This window comes from Melopsittacus undulatus, chromosome 4, assembly GCF_012275295.1.
Source record: "Melopsittacus undulatus isolate bMelUnd1 chromosome 4, bMelUnd1.mat.Z, whole genome shotgun sequence".
NCBI lineage: Eukaryota > Metazoa > Chordata > Aves > Psittaciformes > Psittaculidae > Melopsittacus > Melopsittacus undulatus.
In genome coordinates this window covers 3,625,709-3,647,825 of record NC_047530.1, presented here as the reverse complement: position 1 = coordinate 3,647,825, position 22,117 = coordinate 3,625,709, and the positions used below count along the sequence as shown (strand labels likewise).

Genomic DNA, 22,117 nt, shown 5'->3' with positions numbered 1-22,117 from the left:
CACCAGAAAAATTACCATTTAGATGTACAAAAAGCTGATCTGCAGCCCCAGTCGAGGATCTGAAATGCAGCTTGGGGTGCTGTTGCAGTTTTAGGACAGCAAAGCCTCAAACTGTGTTTTGTTTAGGAAAAGAAGCATCAGAACAGCGTTTCACTGTATGTCATGTTCATAAAGGAGGGAAAAGGAAGTTTCCCTTTCATCATGGAGTATGTTCCCTAAAAATGCATCATTACAGTAAATCACTATATGCACCTCCGTAGTTTTAGGCACTTTCTGCAGCAACTAACTGGGCTTGGAAACTTGGACACCAAATCAGTCTTTTAGACCTAGGGTTACTTTACTAAAATTCTAAAATCACTGCACTTTTCTCTGCTGAAGTGTCTTAAGCTGTCTACTTTTCCACCGCATTTCTTGGAAGTTCCCATTAATTCTACCCTCTCCTACCTTTCCCTCTCAATTTCTTCTATTACTCCTCAAAATGGGCTCACTGTGTTTCAGACTCTCTGTGGAAAGTTGAGCTTTCTGCAAAACTTTGCTTTACTCAGCGGCTGCCAGAACTCTGCTGCTTTCCCTTTTACTGTTCAATTCACAGCTATCAATGCCAGAATCAGGAACCGTTTCAGACATGCTTTATACCCGCATTTCCCAACAATAAGGCTGTACAAAACCTATCAGTTTATCTGATGAACTCTCCTGCTCAGCTACAGACATGAATGAGGTAATGGAAGCTTTTTGAGAGCTTTGCTGTTGCACTGCACGAACACCTTAAGAGGAGAAAAGCCAATCAAAAAGTAAACCATCAACCTCCCCTTTTTCCCTGCAAAGCCTCCAAACATCCCACATACTTCCCATGACTTCCCAAAAGCAGAGAGTATAATCCATTCATCCCCAACAGCTCATGGGTTAAAAGACAAACCTGAGATGACTTTCAAGCCCTTAAGTCTGAACACAGCTTTTGGCCTCCTGTTTTCAAAGTAACCTCTCTAAACAATAGAGGGCTATCTAAGGCAAGTGGCATTGTTCTCTCCCAAGAAGTGACCTGAATTTTCTTAGGAAAAAGACAACAATAAATCCAAATGCTTTAGAATAAAAAAAAACCCAAAAACAAAAAAGTTTTCATGGAAATGACATTTTTCTAATGAAAAAAATCTATTATTAGAAAGTAGCAGTAGGGATTATTTGTTATCTCTGAGTCAACGCACTGCGGCCACAGCTTCTAATTCACACAATCAACCCTCTCCCCTAACACTGAAATAGAGACCAGGCTATGAATTTCAGAGAGTAATCATCACCGAAAGAACCCTGCAAAAAGCCAACTGTGCTCACTGGAAATGTAACCAAGGAGCTTGCTCTGTGGAACAGTTACGTGTTTCATAGTACAGGCTAACAGCTTCCACTGACAGCTTTATCACTGTCAACAGAGAATCATACCCCTGTCCAACAGCACAAGCTCTGATAACTTGGCTGATCACAGCAGGGGAACATCCAAGATGTTGAAATGGGGCTCTCTATTCCTAAGTCACAGCAGCAAGAGCTGATATAGCTCAGCCTATACAGTAAGAGGAAGATCAGAGCTTCCAAGATGAGATGGCTGTAGTCAGCCATAAGTCTGTGCTTCCTCTCAATGCATCACCAAACCTTTTGTCTTCATCCAGGATCACAACACTTTCAAATCACAACTCAAGGGACTGCACACTTGTATTTTACAAATCATGAACTGTATGCTGTGGCCAACCAGCAGGCCCCTGACTTCAGAGCTCCACATATAAACCATCAGGAACACAGAAGGACATCCTGGGAATCCAAACTGCTTCAGCTGACCTGAACTCTATCCTTCCTCCCCAAATGAACTGACACTGAAACTAAGCATGACCCTCAGAACAAGGATTAAAACCACATCATAAAACCAACAGTTACCACATTTTCCTTCCTTTTTTAAATAGCATGCTACATGAAACTCTGCCATCATTGCTCGACATGACCCAGAATTATTCTCTTACAGAAAAAGGTGTTTCTCTTGAAAACATAAACACCCCAAGCTGTGATTAGTCAGGAGACAAGGTTAATGATACCGTGTGCCACCAAGAGAAGACACTAACAGCTAACTGAAGTTCTGTGCTTTAAAAATCATCATTTCCACCAGAAGTTGACTGTATAGGCATGTGGGAGAAGAACCTGCTTAGAAATCATGACTACTCAGCAGAAACTGCACATAAATAACCTGATTTCTAAACTCCTTATTTCTAATGGCCTAATTTTTACTTAGGATCTAAAGATACCATTCAGAACAACTAATCACAAAATCTTAATTCAGATTCTTGTCAGCAACTATGATGCTGTGAACAGATATAGAAGGCCTGATCTTTTGAAGTATCCAACAACTTGAGTGGTTCTTGACTGTGGCAGCAGCTGGAGCATACTGCTTCTATGAAATGCTGCTCTTCCACCACTCATCAAAACAAAATAGTGATATTCATTCCTTCATTACTCGCTATTTTTGTGGACCCATCCCATAGGAAAAAAGCTGTGGAAAAACCAATTTAGATGTAGAATGATATCTTGAGCAGCTCTGTTTAGTAATCTGCTTCCCTCTTCCCCTCAAAAGTCTAAGCCAAAAGTAACAATTAAATAAAGCTCAGCAAGGTTTTGTAAACAGATTGTGACCAAAAAGAGAAATTCTTACCTGGAAGCATCAAAGCTGTCATAGGATCCAACTGTGTAGTGTCTAAACAGCTTCTTTGTTCTATCTGATCGTGTTTCTGCACAAAGAAAAGAACTTTTAATAGTATTTCTGTGCTGTTTTATCAAGTGCTGATTTAATTCACAACTTCAACTTGGAGTTTCTGCTGTACATACAGAAGAAAATGGTTGAGGTCAAAATCTGGAGGTCAACTTGTCCAACCTCCTGCTCAAGCAGGGCCATCCACAGCCAGCTGCCCTGGACCATGTCCAGATTGCTTCTGAATATCCTTATAGAGGAAGACTCCACCACCTCTCTGAGCAAACTATTCCAGTGCTCAGTCACCCTCACAATAAAAAACATTCCCTTTTGTTCCCTTACAGTGAATTAACATGGTTTCAAGGTGTTCTGAAAACATTTGACTTTGGAGTTGAGACATTATCTGTCATATAGCACACATCAAGGGGTGGGGGGGAAGTAGCTGCCCACATGCACCACCATCAATCTAATATCACAGGAAACAGTATTATGAAACTTGTACTATTATTACACAGCAAAAACAAAGACTCCAAACAACTAGGGGATACAGGGTGATGCAGAAACCAAAGAAACCCCGTATCTGGGAAATATGAAGAACAAAAGAATGAAATACAACAATATAGCTGCTAAGAAAGGAATTTAAAACCTAAAATACATTAAAATCTCACATTTATGCCTTTCCTAAGAAAAAAAAACCATCCATCCCACTGAAGCAGTTCCCATATCAGCATTAAATCAACCTCTAGGGCTATGAACATTATGTTCACAAGCAGGTTTACAACTGTACCTATAGAACAACAGAGCTAAATATATCTCTTGCTTTAGGACTGTGAAGATGCTCCCTCACTTATTGCTTTCAGTTGCTGCCTACAGGAGCACCAATAAATCAAGCATGTGGGAAAGATGCAGAAGCTACTCCATTGTTGGGTTGCTTTAGTTTGGGCAGAAAAAGCATAAACTAAAGGGCTTTTGCTGAAAGGCTGTCACTGTGTGTGTGTGTGTGCAAATTACACTTCTAGGGAAGGACAAAAGGATTGTAGAGGAGGGAATTCACTGTCACATCCTTCTTCAGAATGACAGGAAAACACTTCTGAGTCTGCTTCCAAAGAGTCATTCAAATAAAGTGAAACTAACAAAAAAGAGAGTCAGAAACCTCTTTTGGTTGCTTTACATATTATAATAATCCTTGCTCAAATCAATTTTCCAAGTCTTACTCAGCCTTAACCACAACAATATTGTATTAATGTATTCACTTTTCCAGACGACTATCTTTAGTGCAGCCCCTTTTTCTATGGCTTCTTCATTCAAGGGAAGACACTTTAGCAGAAACTGCAGGTTTTGAGACAGGAAAAAGTCTTGCCTAACCACAGCCTGGTCCTCAAATGCAATCACATTACATTAGGCTAACAGACATCAAAAGGAAAATTGAGAAGTTTCTGGTTTAGCTTGTGACCATGGAAATCCCATCTGCATGGCTGGAGTTTTTTCACTCAAGGACAGGGATTTTTCACTGAAGGACAGCCTGACTCCATCCAAAGAGATTTTATTAGTTCTCCAAGCCAGGTATGTTAAAAGTTACTGTGAGAGGTAGTGCTGTCAGATGACCTAGTGCTGGTCTGCAGAGAGAAAAAAAACACATCAGCAGGATGACAGGTTTTAAACCTGATAGAGGAGCACATTGCAGGAGACAGCACTGGAAAAGCTGACAAAATGCATCTTTCCTTGCCTTAACCAGGAGAGCTGACATGTAGATGGATAGCGCTGCCAGCTGGAGACATAAATACCAATACCTACATAATACAGAGGAATTATGGCTGAAAAAATGTATACGCAAGTTGCAGCTGGCTGAAAGTTTCTTCACAGTAGTGCACCAGTTTGCAAGATACAAGAGAAGCAGTACTAAGAATAACCAGAGATATTTGCATTTATATAAGTTTTGAGGAGGCTAACAGGCCTTCCTACAGGCTGGCCAAAGAGGGAGAAAATCTCTGTTACAATATAAATCGTAGAATGGTTTGGGTTGGAAGGGACCTTGGAAGGGATCATCTAGTTCCAGCCCCCTGCTATGGGCAAGGAAATTCTCTTTCATAGGTCTGTATAGGCTTATTTTGTCCCTTTGCCACACATCTACAGCTATGTTTTCTGCCAAAAAGGCCTTACCTTCACCCCAAGTCCCAGCTCCTTCTGCCCTTACCCCTCTGCCTTTCTGGAACACACAAGGAGGACACAACCTGCTCCAGGACCCACCTAGACCGAACCAAAGCTCAGCCAGGCAGCACATGAGCTGCAAGGCTAGAGGACACCACGCTGCCTTTCACAGAGTAGGAGCTGTAAGTGTAGTGAGCATCAGTGGTACCCAGGGCTACATGACAGCTGCTCAGAGACATTTGGCTTTGAAGTATTTCACTGTATGACTGTAACTCTTAATGTGCTGGAAGGGGTTCAGTGAATTTTATGGGTCATGCCTTTGTTAGTAAGTTGACAGGTTTAATTTCAAAATCCAGTGCCCTGCAGTGATGTGGAATAAAGCGACCTACATGTATTACAGTCTTTTCCCTGTTGAGCAACGTTCTTTTTCACACTATCCTAAAAATCAGATTAATATCAAGAGACATAATTAGAAGAAACACAGAAAACCATAAACCTGGATTCCACTTTTGAGTTTGCCACCGGCCTGTTTCCAGAAGCCACTTATCAATAATTAAAAGAACAAAGTAAGAGGAAGACTATTTCGGAAATCCTAAATCTTCTCCTTGAGCCCTAAGGAGCCAGATGTTTCTTCTGCAGCAAGTGTTTTCTGTAGCATGATATTTCAGTGCTATTAAGGAACACAAAGTGGGTGGGAGGAACGGAAAGGCGCAGTAAGACAGATAGCTTTGTTCAGCTCCTTGGTATTGCCAAGCCAGCATTCTTCAGCTGCAGCTTGTATCTGCTCCCTGTCTCCCTATACATTCCCTACTTCTCTGTGTGCAACCGCATTCACAGGGATTATTTGGGAAATCATTAGCTAAGGGGTATGTTTCCCAGGTTGTTGGGGAAGGTCTTTAATTACCCTCTTTTCCTAACCTCTGACTCAGATTCCAGGCTCTCCTATTACGCAGCATAAGTACAGGCATACAAAAAGGGGGGAAGGATCAGGAATTTGCCATCATAATGAACTGCATATTGAAAAAAAGGGGAAATAAAGGTTCCTTTCTCAAATTTGACTAAAGAATACAAAGAACCCATAGGCATCTGTTTAACAAATGCTTTTCTGAATACAAGCCATATATAGCATAATAGCACTATTAAAATAGCACCAAGGTCCCAGATTTTACTGAATTTTACCCATTCTTACATCCACAGGTTTTCTGAAAACCAGCACTTTGAATCAGAGTGCTTTGCAGCAAGGTAGGACCATGTAAAACTAATAAACTTTACATCATTTATGGAGTCTTTACCCGCAGAATCCTGTCAGGATTTCTTTTTGAACTTGGGTGCACACAAATCAGAAAGACTTGCAAGATGTGGACTAGAAGGTGTAGGAAAGCATTATCTAGCAGTGTATCTATTACTGTATTATTACTGAGAAGAACATCTGTCAGCATAGATGAAATATCGTTGCATCAAATTGGATCAGTTCAAAAGTTATTCTAAGAGGCAGAATGAAATACCAGTGTTTGCAAAAATAGTGCAGTTTCCTTTACACTGACAGAAAAAGGGAACATTGGTGTATCATTGGAAACTTCTACATTTCCTGAGAAACCCGTATTTCACTGCAGTTACTCCCTTGTATTGCTAGCTAATATTTATAGTTGGTTGGAAGACTTTCTCTCTACAGACCCCCATCCACCTCTAGGTTATAGCTATGGGACATGCCTGGTCATAAGCATCAGGATAAAGGTCATGACTAACAGCTCAGCTTTCACAGCACTGTATGGCTGTGCACAGGGTGAAAACCCATCTATGGGAAAATGAAGGCTCCTTCTACAGCTATCAAGGCCATTTTCCATAAGAACACATCATCAACATAAAGCTCCCCACTTTCTGCTAAAAACCCCAAACCCAAACCATCCATGAGGTTTATTCTCATTAGCTAATGGGCCATCTGAGAGTAAAGTAAGTCCTAATATGATGAGAGCCACAGAAGAATCTGTGGAAACAAAATGATGGGGCAAGCTTTTCTTGGTCTTTTCTCACTGTTGCCCTGTGCAACAGTGGTAATACAAATTATAAAGCCCTAGCTGGTTCTTCATTAGAAACCTTTGTTGGTGCAGATGTTTGAGTAAGGCACAGACTCAAACCCTGCCATTCCAGAACATGATTTCTAGGGTTTGAAGAAAGGTGAACATGGAGCAGTTATAGAACAAGGGGGAATGGGGTCAAACTTAAACAAGGGAAGTTCAGGTTAGGTATAAGGAAGAAGTTCTTTACTGTGAGGGTGCTGAGGCACTGGAATGGGTTGCCCAGGGAAGTGGTAAATGCTTCATCCCTGCAGTGTTCAAGGCCAGGCTGGACAGAGCCTTGGGTGACAAGGTTTAGTGTGAGGTGTCCTTGCCCATGGCAGGGGGGTTGGAACTGTATGATCTTAAGGTCCTTTCCAACCCAAACCATTCTATGGTTCTATAACTAAGATGCAGGTGGAAAACACTTTCTCTTTTTCTTCTTCCACCTTAGGAGAAGTGATGGCTTCCCTCAACCGAGAAATATGAATATGGCTTCCCTGTGGTTTCACCATGTTAGTCTTATAACTGACCCCAGGGCTCCAGCAGCGCCTGCAGACATTATCAAAAGCTGAAAAATCACTGCCATGAAAAGCAAGAAATGAAATTTGGACTCTAACCCACAAAGACAGCTAATGAGGCTCTATTTCTTCAGTGATGAGCACAGAGCTATCGCAGGCATGCTGCAGCAGACAGCCCCGTTACCATGCTGACACTATTATTTGTAGTAGATTGCTTACATATTTGATATTGGTTGGAAGAGGAAAGAACTAGGGGAAAAAATCCCAAAGCAACTGTCTTCCTTCCTTTCATTCTCCCTGCTGCTCCTGGCAGGGCATTTCAGCTGCCGGGTTTCCTAGGAAACTGGAGGGGCTGCTCTGCCAGAGGGGATGTTGTCAGACTCTTGCCAGCACTCTTGGTAGGGTTTAGAGTGATCGATGCATCCACAGGGTGAACAGAAGCAATAAAAGTGTAAGAGCCTGATTTATGTGTGATATTGGTGAGACCATGCACAGCAGCAGACTCCTTCCAAACATCATGGATTGTAGAAGTCACGTTACACTGCTACTCCAGCCTACTTGCTGCACAAATGGTTTCCATCTGTTCTAAGCCCATTTCCAGCATGAAGTAAGTCTGCACAATGATATCCAACAGTTGTCAGAGGCTAAAGGCTTTCACAGCGCAACTCCTCCTTTCTGTGGAAAAAATGCTTACACAGCTATTTATGTTGAGGGTTAGAACAGAAGTCACTCGAGGCTGAGGAAAGCAGTCTCAAATTCTTCTTTACGACCAGCTACAGATAGTACGTAAAGTTAACACAAGTTCACAACTCAACTGCACTTGTGCTAGCCATTACCTAGCTGCTTGTTTTGCAAGAAGACTGCACCTCTCTGTGGGCCTTTCCTAAAGCTGATCCTGTAGTATCACAAAAAATCTTTACCCTGTAAAATTACATTTAAAAGATTATAAAAGGAAGAAGAATAACAAGATAAGACTAAAAGTAATCTTAGAGAGCGAAAAAACATATGGAATTGAAAACATCGCTAAGAACATTTATTTTCCCATTCTAAGTACATGTGTATTCAAAATATTTGCCTTACTAAGTGATGCCAAATTATCTCTGTTGTAGAGGAAGCAACAGCAAAAAACAGTAGCAGGTTTGTTAAAAACCGTATCTCAAAAAACATAACTTAAAGTGGATGTTCTCACCCTAAAATTTGTTTAGCACCTGCTTTTCCCATCTATGGAATAAACTAAGCCCATCATTTCATCACAGGTCCATGCTGTTGTGGGATAACCTATACTATATTCCATGCTTGTCAAAAACTGTTGGTTTATGTGACCAGATTGACAGACATAACTCACTTACCCGCCTGCTTCCCACAAAGGCCACATACTGCAAATTGACCCAATGTTACTATCAAATCACAGCGTAACTAAAGCTTTGGAAAGCTTTGATCTAGCTGATAATGTAATATACAGCTTTGGAAAGCTTTGATTTAGATGAAAATTGCAATATTCAAATTGACCCCAGTGTTACTGTCAAATCACAGCGTAACTAAAGCTTTGAAAACCTTTGATTTAAATGATAATGTGATCTACAGCATGTGTGAAACAATGTTTAAGGAAACAAATGTCACATTTCAGAAGCCAGAAGCATTTTGTCAGTGAAGACTCACTCTACCCCTTCCCCTGCCCCTTCCTTTCCATGTGTGTTACTCATGATTTTCAGATTTTTACTGATTTAACTCTTTACTAGGTGAGTATGCTGTCTGCTTTTGAGTAATAAGTGATAACTCATGAACTTTGCTCCAGGAAAGAACCAAATTAAGACAAACCTCCACACACCCCTTCACACCACATACTGTGAAGTCTCAATAAGCTATTTTACTTATTCTCCTTCCTCCCTAGAAAATGGAGATTCATCAAAATTGGTAGCTTCCATGAAAAATGGTAGATTAAGATTTTAATACATGAAAAGGGTTTTCAGGCCTATGGTACAATTCTCTAACATAATATTTCATGTTTCTCTCTTTAAGCATTTGAGCCATAGAAAATAGTAAGCCCAGAGATCCTCCTCCAAACCAAGCAGTGTAAGATTTTGGATTCTGTGCAAAAAATGCAACAATGGGATCAAGAAATATAAGTGGCATTTGCCTCTAGCTATTTGATCATAGGATCCTTACTCTTTAAGAAGTTGTTGCAGTGAAGGGATCCGAGCACTAGTTCTTCCTAAGTGCTGCCTGTAAAATCTGGGCCAGGCTTTCCCTCCCTCCTGAACATTAGTACGGATCACTTTGAAGATGGAATGAATTAGGAATTCATAAGATTGCTGGGAAGACATGCAAGTACAGCCTGCTTCTGTTAGAGGGGTATTAAAACCCATAAAACCGAAATCTGCAGGTATTTCTGCCCAAGAATTCTGAAGAAACTACAGCTACCTTTTTCATATCTCTGCAGATCTTAACTAATAATAATGTTGCTTTATTAGAAAGGATAAACCATGAACAGCAAGAAAATAGAAATATGATGAGAGGAGAATTAGGTTTAGATATTAGGAAGAAGTTCTTTATTGTGAGGGTGCTGAGGCACTGGCACAGGGTGCCCAGAGAAGCTGTGGCTGCCCCATCCCTGGCAGTGTCCAAGGCCAGGTTGGACAGGCTTGGCAGAGTGTTTGGAACTGGATGATCATAAGGTCCCTTCAAACCCAAACCATTCTATGATTCCATGATGAAAGCATCACAAGCTGTAAACTAATGAATAGCTTTACTTCATAATTCACTTTTCTTCTTTCTAAGCTTGTAGATGATTTTAAATCCCAGGTTTTGTTCCATGTAGTGCTCTCAGCCCATTTTTCTTTCAGTTGAAGCTGATAAACAGCAGATCTTAAGTGGTTTTTGAAGCTTCTCAGATTTGAAAATAAGTGTAAGAATGTCTCGAAGACAACTCCTTGACCAGAATAGCAGATTCTTGGATGTTCCCCTGCCTTTCCTTTTATTTTTCCCTGATAACTCCTATATTCAAAAAAGAAAGGAAGATTGATGTTATTTCCCCTGTGCATCCTTAGAGAAGGAAGCTGGAGTGAATTAGTTTACTCACAAAGGGTGCTGAAATGGCTGATCAATGTAGTGCATCAGGAAGTTTGCTTGCAAGAGGAACCTTAATATTCACGCTAGATCTACTGGAGAGACAGTTGTGGAAGAACACTGGTTTCCCATGTCACTAGTTTTCTCTTTAATTTATCAAAAAGCTCACTTATACCTGAAAAGAACAGCAAACAGTTGTTGAAGCATGTGCTTCTTACAGTGAATAAGGCTTACAGACCTAAATAGGCATATTCTGTATTCTATTGAATTTACCACTTACTTGTACAACTCTGTTGCTAAGTTTTAACTCTGACTTGAAACATAACCTCATTTGCTTGCGTTTGTGTCTTACAAAGAAGCAAAGTTATAGGTGCATTAAGATGCAGCAAATCTCTAAGGGAGATTCAGTTTCAGAACTAGGTCTTCCCTGTGTTAAGAAACCTGTTGCTAACCTGCCACCATAGACCAAGTTTATTCTTGTGTGGCTCTTCTCATTTGCAGACAAATTTCAAACCATGGTAGTGATCCCTTGATCTTTCCTTTGGAATTTGTTCTGTTGGATTTCTGCAGGCCTTCATTCCCTCTTCTCATTTATAATTCATGTGCAGGGGAATAGTTAATCAGCGCAGTGCAGGTGCTGCAAGCGAGCTTTGGTCCATGGTGTCAGGTGAAAGAGAGGATTAAACTCATTGTCTTGAGCACACCCAAACATAGGTCTGGGTGATGCCATTAAAAGAAACCAGTTGGAAGAGGAAGTACTTTTCCCCCTCTTTGCCCCAAGACTTACAGACTTCGTGGCTTGTAAAATGATGGATGTTGACTTGGACTGGTAACACACAAGCAACCAAGCATGGATTTGGTCCATCTGCACACAGTTTGATCGTTGCTGAAACATACAGCTTTTACCAGGTCTAAAATGAAGCAATAGACTGCATAATCCTTTACTACATATAGCAATATGCAGTGTGTACTTTATAAAAACCAGTTCTCATTGTTGATCCCAAATTGCAGCTAAACATATAAATAAAGGCATCCTGGTTTTCCAATTTAGGCAGAGCAAAGATTTGTCTATTTGTTGCCTGCTGGCCATATATAATCTGTTGCAAATATTACCTATCCTGAAGGTCAGGATGGTTTCTTGCACTAAAAACCTCAGATGGTGAGATGTTCCAGTTCTTTGGAACTGATTCATGGTACAAATTATTGTAATAATAACATCTTATTTCATTATTTTCCATCTTCCCTGCAAATATTCTATGAATGAAGCATAAGCCAGCACAAAACTACCTGAAACTGGAGCAGTGCAGACGACCACTGGGAAAGTACCAGAGACATCCACGTGTAAAGTTTCCTACAAATGCTCAAGAAGCAACACTAAGTGCCACTTTCTCTATTGCAGGTATCCCCAGACCTCACAGAACAACCAAACACCAGAATAACCTTCTAATTTTGGTCAGTTCTGGTTATTAGAGTGCCAGCTTCGGTATTTATTTCCTGATGAAAAATGACACAACCAAAATGGTTTTAATCAATCATTTCCACGTGGTTATAAATCTGCCTCAAGAACCTGAACAGTCATCTAATTGAACTGTTCATTTCAATATTATTACAGAAGCAGGTCACAGTTTTCACTGACTTTGCCTTAAATTTAGGATATGCCACTGGAAGTTTGTGAAGTATTTGTCCACATGCAGGAGCTGTAGTCTAATCTGCGTTAACACCCCTCTTGGCAGTGTTCAAGGCCAGGTTGGATGTGGCTTGGAGCAACCTGGTCTAGCGGGAGGTGTCCCTGCTCACAGCAGGGAGGCTGGATCCAGATGATCTTTAAGGTCTCTTCCAACCCAAAGCTTCTATGGTTTTGTGATTTCTACCTGTGACACATTTGCAATCCCACAAAGATTAACTGACTGCTTTGAAGAAGGTCATTCTGCACCCAAAGGTGGAAAGAACAGATGGACTATTTTGGGCTGGGTTAGGGAAAACAGGCCCTGAAAAGCCATTCTTCTATTGAGTTTCAAAAATCATTAATTTTCATATACAGCAAGTTTCAACAAGAGTTTCCCCTCAATTTCTTCCCTTACCGAAGCCTCACTCAAGTCTAAATCTTCACCAGCTATGGTAAGGATCAATGATCTGTCAGATTCTCTCAAGAACAGGCAAAATTTGGAATACATAGGAAGCTGTCGTCTGCTGTGCATGGGAGATAGGTGAGAAGTTCATGGAACCTCCCAGCCTTTTTCCCCCTAACACTCTCTAACATACACAGTGGTTTCCTGCATCTCTTTGCCAGGTTCACAGTTAGTTATCAAGTCAAACTACACGTAGTTCTCTTCCTGCCATCAGACAGGCCCCTGACTGCTCTGAGAGGCCAACAGGGATGTCAGGAGAGCACTTTTAATACTTGCTGCTAGATAAGCCATGTGGAGAACTCATTTGTTCTTTGCAGAACATTCTGATTTCCCTTTCCTTTACCAGGGGACACTGAAGGCTATGAGCCAGAGCACTCAGTTCTCTTGGAATATTTCAAACATTAGTAAAAATGTCTGCAAATGTCTGTGACTCTGTCCTGCATACAGAGATTGAACTTCTTAACCCTCTTCTCAAATCTCACCAAAGTGAGCCACCCCAGCATCCAAAAAGGACAGTGTGACAGGTATTTAGGAGATTATAAAATGAAGATCATTCCTAAGAGCAAGATGACCCTAAATATAAATCAAGCAAAAGCCAAAACTTTAAGCCTTCACTCAGTATCTTTCTCTTCTCTTGCTTTGACTGTGCATATGGACTTTACAGTATGAATGTTACTTGGGATAAAGCACACCATTACCAAAACCCAACAGACATACAGAGGAATACTGCGGAGCTTTTACCGTAAGGGCCTCACAATAACTTATAATTTAATATTATTACTTCAGTCAGAGAGAACAAACAGCTCAGATTGGCAGAGCAGAATGTTGCTAAGCAATGTTGTACTGGAGTTTACACAGGACCGGAGAGAGAAAGATAAGGGTGGAACAGGCAGATGCAGATGTGTGTGGCGTGTATAGTTCCCTGCTCAATAGGAAGAATTCCTTCCTTGCCATGTTCCTGAGGGGGTCTGAAATAGAGAGCTATCACAACAGTTAAATCCCTTAGGAACACCATGCTGCTTTTAAGGAAACTGGAGTACAAACTGACCTTGTGACACTTTATCAGAATATATAGATATGGCTGTATATAGATATAATATATCATATCACAAATAATATACATTATATAATGGAACCCACACCAGTATTCCCAGCATTTGGGATGACTGCAGCTGGAAAGGACCACAATCTGAAAACATTCCTACTTTTTAAACAGTAGAGAAGGTGCTTGTCCTTTCAGCACTGAAGACAGATACGAGCAACTGCTTTAACAGAACACGGCTAAAGATCTGTGACCTGCTGAAACCTTAAACGTTCCTGGAAATTAGAAAGAATTGCTGAGAATGCCAAGAATAAAGTTTTCCTAAGAAAGCACTAAAGATAAGATTAGTAAAGGGATATTATATGCTAGGCAGTGCATATTAAGGACGTATGAGTTATTGAGAAAAGCAATACAATACTGTGCAAAGTTTTCTAAAGTATTTTCCAAACATTTTTTTCCATTTTCCAAGCATTTCACTGACTGACTTCACTATTCCCTTCATACAAAGCCTCTCAATTTCCCCACTGCCACTTCAAAACACAGTCATTTTCATTCAAGCTACACACAATACCTCCAAAATGAACTCTCTTCTCAGATCTTGACTTTTCAGCCATAGAGATCATAGTTTCTAACCAGCTTAAGCTTGAACTGTGCGTGCATCTGCATCCTCACAAAGAAAAACATCCCAGGCATTTAACTTCAAAATGTATTATTTTAACTAGAAGCTCCTCAAGAACCACAGGATTTGACAAGTGTTCTGACTTCTTTATACAAGATACTGCTGGAAACAACTCTTACATTTTAGAGAACAGCAACAACACAAATCCCAAAGCAAGATGACCACACACAAGTCTTGTTTTACACACACAAGTTATCAGCTGAGGCTCAAAGCCCACATCCTTTCAGTTCCACACTGTACTGAGACATTTTTTTCCCCCTACTGCAGGTTTCCATGGAAATGCATCAGTCACTAATCTAAATAAGTGCGAGTGAAGGACGCCTGAAAACCCAGAGCAATTACGCATGCCATTAGAGGGAAAGAATATGATTCAACCCAGCTATTAGGAACGTGGCAGAGCTATCACTTCTATATATTGTTGTAGTGTTCTAAAAACAAAACTGCTTTATTTTTTAAACCCACTCTTTTACAGCCTGTAAGAGGGGGAAAAAAAAGGAAAAAGCATTAAAAATACCTCTCACGTAACAAGCACACAATGAAGTTGGACTCTATCAGCTGCAAAGCACAAATGCAGTTAATAACACACATTCATTTTCCCATGAAAATCCATTGTATGTGAAAACTTGTCTTTCAATTACTGGTCAAAGATACTTCACTTTAGTCATTTTGATGAGCAATACAGAACTGAATACTTTGATCTGCATTAAAGGGCTAATGAGCCTTAAAATATTTTATGTAAATATAATATCTGACTAATGTTTTGCTCAGTTTTTTGGGGGGAGCTTTAGTTATAAAAGTCATTGCAATTCAGCATCCATATGATCTTTGTGTATACAGAATATACATACTATATAGCAGTATAAGCACCCATTCTTCTCCCTATGTGCACAAGTGCTCATAGATTTATTCCATGGCACACACAGATCTTCAGAGCCCCCATGCTGAAGTTCCAGCACATGTTCTCCGTCACATAGTGTATAGTTCTCATCTGGTTCACGTAGCAAGTACATGAGCAGTGTGGGAGATGTATCACTTTGCTTTCCTGTATTCCTGCTGCTCTGCAGTCAACCTGTTCCTACCTCTTGTCACACAGGAGAATTTCAAATGATATAAAACTGAGACTGCTGCTCTATATGAACAAATGTTTGGCCATAAGGGCAGAGAGTTATTTCACAGAATCACAGACTGATTTGGTTTGGCAGAGGCCTCAAAGCTCAACCAGTTCCAACTCCCTGCAGTGGGCAGGGACACCTTCCACTAGAGCAGGTTGCTCCAAGCCCCGTCCAACCTGGCCTTGAACACTTATAGGTTAGTGTCCCTCTCCAGTTTTCTTGTTGGCCCCTTTAGGCAATGGAAGCTGCTATTAGGTCTCACTTGCTCTAAGGTTCTCTTCTGCAGGCTAAACAAGACTTTTCACAGACTCATTTTCAGGCTATATGAACTTAATATTACTACCCAGTTACTTTTCCCCTTCCTTCCCTCTTGAAGAACAAACTACTGTAGTACAACTGATTAGAGAAAACACTGGGCAGCCTTGAAAAGACAGTTACAGCATTCTAATGACAATTTTGTCAAGTTCTGATTGTCTGCATCAGACTTTCCAGGAAACATCTCTCAGATGATTGTAATTATATTTAAGAGTCAAGTTACTGAATAAATAGTGCTGTTGCAAAGTCCAGAGCAGAGATTTGAGATCTAGTACCTATGCTCTATGTATGTGTGCAAGGAACACGTAAGCTGCAGTCCCCTTGACAAGCGTACTTGTAATTATTATGATTTCAGCCAATAACCATTGCTAGAGCACAAGCAGTATGATCTGAGATGGAGGAAACACACTTCTGGAGAAAAAGACCTCTTACATTCTTAATTGCAGTCAAGTCTCTGTTCTGTGTGAGCGCTATTTCCAGACCACAGACAAGCACTCTCTGCCCTGAAGTACCGGATACATCAGTGAAGCAAGTGCTCAGGAGGCTGAGGACTGCTTTTTCTTACATGCTTGGGGTTCTTCTTGCTGGTACCATGGCACCACTGGGAATGAAGTCTAATTAGTTATATTCGAATTCATAGGATGTAAAAGCCAGCATGAGGGGAAAAAAGGGATAACTTAGACTAATGCTAGTAGAGAAAGCACTGTGCAGCAGCAGGAACTGTTTAGGAGAGGAATGGGACTACAGAAGGGAGCAAAGGGTAGTGAAGCAAACAGGACATGAAAGTCCCTGGTGGAGTGGACCCTACTCAGGCCAGTTTTCCTCATCTAACTTCAAGTTTGAGGAAAAAAAAGGGAGGGTATATGCATTAAGAACACTAAAAGATCATACTACAAATCAGCTTGACTATATATTATCCTTATATGTTAACTTTCAGTTTGTTGGTTCTAACACTTGTACTGAAATGCCCTTTCTTCATCTGTTGGGAGTCTTTAAAAAAGCAGCAGAAAGGAGGTCTTCCTTCTCCAATTCGACAATCTTTTATCTATACCTGAAGCCAGACCCTTTCAAGTTGCATTTTCTAACATTTAATTGAATCTAGATTAAAAATGTATTTTAAAAGTGACAGTTAAATGCTTTTTAAAGTGAAGATTTTTGTAACACACTGTGCAACCTTTAGGAAATACAATGCCATGAAGAGATCACTAGAACATTACATGGCTTTAAATTGTACTCTGATTGAATAGTGACTTGTCCAGTTATCATCAAAAGCCAGTCTCATCCGAGTGAGGATTAAAGCAAAGACTGTATGGTGATACACAAATCTGGAACTTGGAATAATATTTGAGCATGTAAGTATAGGAATACATTAAGTATTATAGAAATTAAAAATCTTACACCTGAAATGATGTTATTTGGATGAAATTGTGGAAATTTAAGTGAAAATCATCACTGAAATGATCTCTATGAACAGCTTATTACAACATTCATAAAGCCATCATGATTATCTAAACCTCCAGGGCATTTCTCCTCCGAACAGCATTGCAATTTAGAGCATTAGGGAGTATAAACAGTCGCCAAAGGCTACAGCAAGAGAGAAATAATACAGGTAATAAACCTATCTCTCTGAAAGCAGTTCTGCTGAAGAAGTATTTCAGCTTTCAGTGTATAAGTCTAACAACGAAAATGTACATTTTTAATTGTAATAGAAACGTCAAAATATATTTTTCTAAGATAACCAAAGGGTAAAAGAGCAGAAATAGCAAAAAAAGAAAAAAAAAAGGTTATTTCCAGACATTTTCTGTAAGTCTAAATGACTAATTCTTGGAAGCAAGGAGCCTTACGGAAATTAATTCTCTTCAGACTGATATACTCCTGAAACTCCATTACATATCCTGCTTAATGCCTATAAACTAACAAGGAAAAACTAATTATGTTGCATCTTTGTACTTAGGAGACTTTTAGTTATGAGATTTGTAACATGCTGTAAGTGAAGGAATCCAATCCTCGAGGTGTATTACTCATGTGAAAGAACAAATCCAGGAGGCTGACTGACAAGAAAGGGTAGAGACAAGACAGGAATCCAGATGCATTACATGTAGTCAGCAGTTACTAGCAACTCTTTTATGTATCATACCTCAGTAGACAGCACCATTACCCCAACAAAAGCGCACCTCTATGCACAATCCTTGTTTTATAAAACTGATTACAATAATCTCTGCTAACCTAATCCCTGCTAAAGAGTCACCAGAAAAACACAAGTGATGTCAGTGAAGTTTCAGGTTTTACAGAAAGGTCCTCATCATTTCAGATATACAGAAAAAGTCTCACCAACTGTAGGTTTCAGTTGTACCTGCTCAAGCGTGTTATAACAGGCTGGTGGTCTGGTCCCCAGTGAGAGAGAAGTGTAGGTCAGCTCCACCCCAAAAAGGGAAAAGATGCAACTGGAATTGGCCCAGGATCACAGGGCAAGAACTGCTGTTCCAGCTCTCTGGTCCTTCAGATCTCTTCTACCGGGGCTCAAAAGCAATGGGGCAAATCAGAACCCTTGGCTGGCAGCTGGAGGTGCCAGAACATTTACTACTCTGATCTGCACAGCATTTCAGACCAGAAGAGTTTCTCCCCAAGAAGATGAGGAGGAAGATAATGGAAAGGTGACCCTGCAGCCTATCAACCCATCAGGACTGACAGAGCTACTAGCATCAGAAGGCATTTTTCTTCCTCCATCTTAAAGAAGAATCATGTAAAAGGTTTGACATAGTGAATGTCCCAGCTGACATACTGAACCTCTACAAACCACTTTAAAACCTGGAATACTCACTGAAAATGTAGCCTTGACCTAAGAGAAACTTTTATATTGTGGACTTTGTGGCACCTAAAATTTGACTGAGGCAGGGATAAGAAATTGAGGTGGAAGAGATTTTATATTAGTGAACTTTTGTATTGCAGTGGTGTGTCTCAAACAGGGGATGCACAGAACTGAGGTACGTACTTAGTAGTTATTCCTTTCTAAAAATGTAATTAAGCGTATTAAGCCAACCTGGATTAGCCATCCCTGTGCTTGATAATCACACTCACACCTTCTCACCGTGCTCCCTCACTCTCTCTCCTTCTTTCTCACACATAAATTGCATCTCAGCATACTCAAACGTAATCTTCAAAGAGACCATGCATGCCTAATCTTCCAAATGTACCATAAAAAAATCCCCTTTTCATTCTATTGACCATAACCCTGCACACACACAGTACATGGTATAAGCACCTCACAGGGATAACGACTTGCACAGCTTGAAGAGTTTTCTTGACACTCACAATGATCTAACTGGTTAGATAATTATGTTTTAATACATCACTGTCTAATTATTCTTTACAGGACTGCTAAGGCACTACAAGTTACTGTCATACAAACAACATCACTATCACTTTAGGAAAGGAAGGACATGTAACTGCTCTTAAATAACCTCCTTGCTCATCACGTAGCCTAAAGTTGACAACTTGTCACCTCAGTAACATGATGATGTGAAATTTTTAAGACAATAGTTTGAAAGAAAAAGTCTCATCTAGAAATGGGGGGCAGGAATAAGGTGGCTGAAGGCAGATTTGCTCTTCACAGTACAGCATTTCTGGCTCTGTCAGCATTAAGCGCATTTTGTTACCAGAAAATTATCTGATCAATCATTCAGGTTATTAGTAATACCCCATGTATTTCCACAAATGCTCACACCTCTGTAGGATTCTTGGGGAAGCTGCCACAGATTCATAGTGCTTTTCTCTTTAAACCCGAGTTCCTTATTTATCTTGATTTGCAATCACAAAAACCAGCTGAGAGATGTTAGGTGTTGGCAGCACTAGCCTGACTGCTGAGGTGTTTTCAGGGCTGATCTGCAGGGTGTTCCTCCCATAACTAAAGTACTAATAACACTTATTTCTCAAAGCTCTTTCTCAACAAAACGTCAAAACTGAAATGCTAGTTATAGGTAACTGCCCTAATCCTGTCTGTAGATACAAACCTCTCATAACAGGTAGCAACTAAACAACCTACTCTCAACGCAGGGATATTCTTAGCATTCTATCATTTCATATTAGCAGTGCTCCTTTACAGAATAAGCTTCAGTGATCTGATTCCCCCCCCAAGATGTTGTGTTGAAGACCAGCAGTTTTATTCCTGAAGTAATAGAAGCCATCATACATTTTGCTCTGAGAGAAAGTGAAGCAGAATGGTCATTACTTGGCCAAAAGAGGAATGAGTAGTTTCCTGAATGTGCAATTAGACATCTAAAGAAATGGACTTCTTCACCCAGAAAGTCGGAGAAGTAGAAATTAGTGGGAGAAAAGATCACTTCAGCTTTGTGGAAAGTACAAATTATAGAGAAGAAAAACCTCTAGATAAGTAATTCTAAGAAAAATGAAGGGTGAGATTTTCCCACTCAAGCTGCACATCAGCAGTTAGAGTACACTGATAGCAGGACACAGTCTAACTACTTGTGAAACTTCATGAATGCTTATTACCAAATCCAAATATCTGCTGGAAAAAAAAGAAACATCTCCTCCCCAAAGTCACAGTTTATATAGTGTGAGAGGAGGATTTTCTTTACATCTGTGCTGCTTCTGCACCTGAGAAGAAGGCCAGGATCCTTGGATGCTGCCCCCTCCCTGGCAGTGTTTAAGGTCAGGTTGGATGAGGCTTGAAGCAAACTGCTCTAGTGGAAGGTGTCCCTGCCCACTGCAGGGGGTTGGAATTGGATGAGCTTTAAGCTCCCTTCACACAATCCAGTCTGGGACTGTGAAGAATTTTCTCCTAATGTCTAATCTAAATCTCCCCTCTATCAGATTAAAGCCATTTCCACTTGTCCTATCCCTACATGGTAGTCCCTCTCCAGATTTCCTATAGCTCCCTTTCATATTCAGAGATTGCTTCCAAGTGCTAGTTCTGAGTATATTAATAAGACATAAACCACCTTTTGAAACTTACTCATTAGGCTTCATGGTTTAGGGGTGGACTTTGCAGTCCTGGGGTAATGGTTGGACTTGATGATCTTAAAGGTCTTTTCCAACCTGGTTGATTCTATGATTCACATGTGTCTCAGTGCTGCAAGCACTGTATAGGAGAAACAAAGACAATCAGATGAGGTTGTACAGTATACAGTGTTTTGCAGATTTTGGAGTTTACTTTGGTGCTTTGCTGTAGACATGTAGCAGTAAATCAAAACAGAAATAAAATGAATTTCTGACCTGTTATCCAGGAGGCAATTCAAATTCATACATTGCTAACACCTAAACTTCAGCATCACGGATGGAGAAAATTGCCTTTATTTCCCTCTGAGGATTGACCCTTGTCTAAAAGAATAGACATTTCCTATTGATACTCTTCATACCTTTGAGATGTGACCACTATTAAAGTAATAGGCGTAATTTTCTTGCATGGTCTGAATACATTATCTACTCTCACAGACATGCAACTATTTGGAAACAGGATTTCTCTGAACATTTATCCAGCTATGCAGTTTGTACTTGCAGCTAGGGACAAAGAACCCCAGAATGTGATTTTTCCCCTTATCAAGGCTATGGACACTGGGAAGCCCAAAATGATGCCTTTGATTACCAAAGATGTCAAAGACATTCATCAAGATAATAGTAGGCAACTGTGTTATTTCTGCACAGCTGAGCCCAGTAGTGGTAAGACTATATCATACTCCAATCTATTTTATAGTTTCACACAGTAAAAACTTGTGTCACTTTCTTACATCTCTCAGAAGTTCTCTGTACCAGTTACTCATTTGCAGAGTTATTTTTCCACTGCACAGTATCTCGCGTGAGTATTAGGTAGCTATTAGCATTGTGTATTTTACATTGGCATTTATGTTGCATAAAGAAAGATTAAACCACCATCAACCACTCTTTTCATTTAATTATTTCGAATTCACTAACTATGTTTCCTGGAAATTATGCAAAGTCATGAAATGATATTATGTAGAAAAAACATATTTATTATTAGTGTACAAGACTATAACAAAATAACATGTAACTATGTTAGACAACTACAACACAGTGTCTTTGCCACACACTGATTCTATATGATGGATTAAAAGGCCCAAGAGAGCCATCCTGAAGAAGTGTTTTATGTGACATGAATTTATTTCCTTTAAGGGAACTTCCTCACATAAAATGAATGAATAGAATGAATGAAATGAACCATAGAATGGTTTAGTTTGGAAAGAACCTTAAGATCATTCAGTTCCAACCCCCTGCCATGGGCAGGGACACCTCACACTAGACCGTGTCACCCAAGGCTCTGTCCAACCTGCCTTTGAACACTGCCGGGGATGCAGCAT

General features: G+C 40.2%; 1 protein-coding gene across 2 annotated transcripts in view; it reads right to left on the bottom strand.

The window, feature by feature from the left end:
- The window catches only part of SHANK2 (SH3 and multiple ankyrin repeat domains 2), a 343,309-nt gene that overhangs the window by 159,977 nt on the left and 161,215 nt on the right, over positions 1-22,117 (bottom strand). For both annotated transcript variants that reach the window (XM_005154182.3, XM_034062090.1), the window contains one exon: positions 2,684-2,759. In XM_005154182.3, the coding sequence (XP_005154239.2) occupies positions 2,684-2,759 (76 nt within the window). The remainder of the gene's footprint in view (positions 1-2,683; positions 2,760-22,117) is intronic.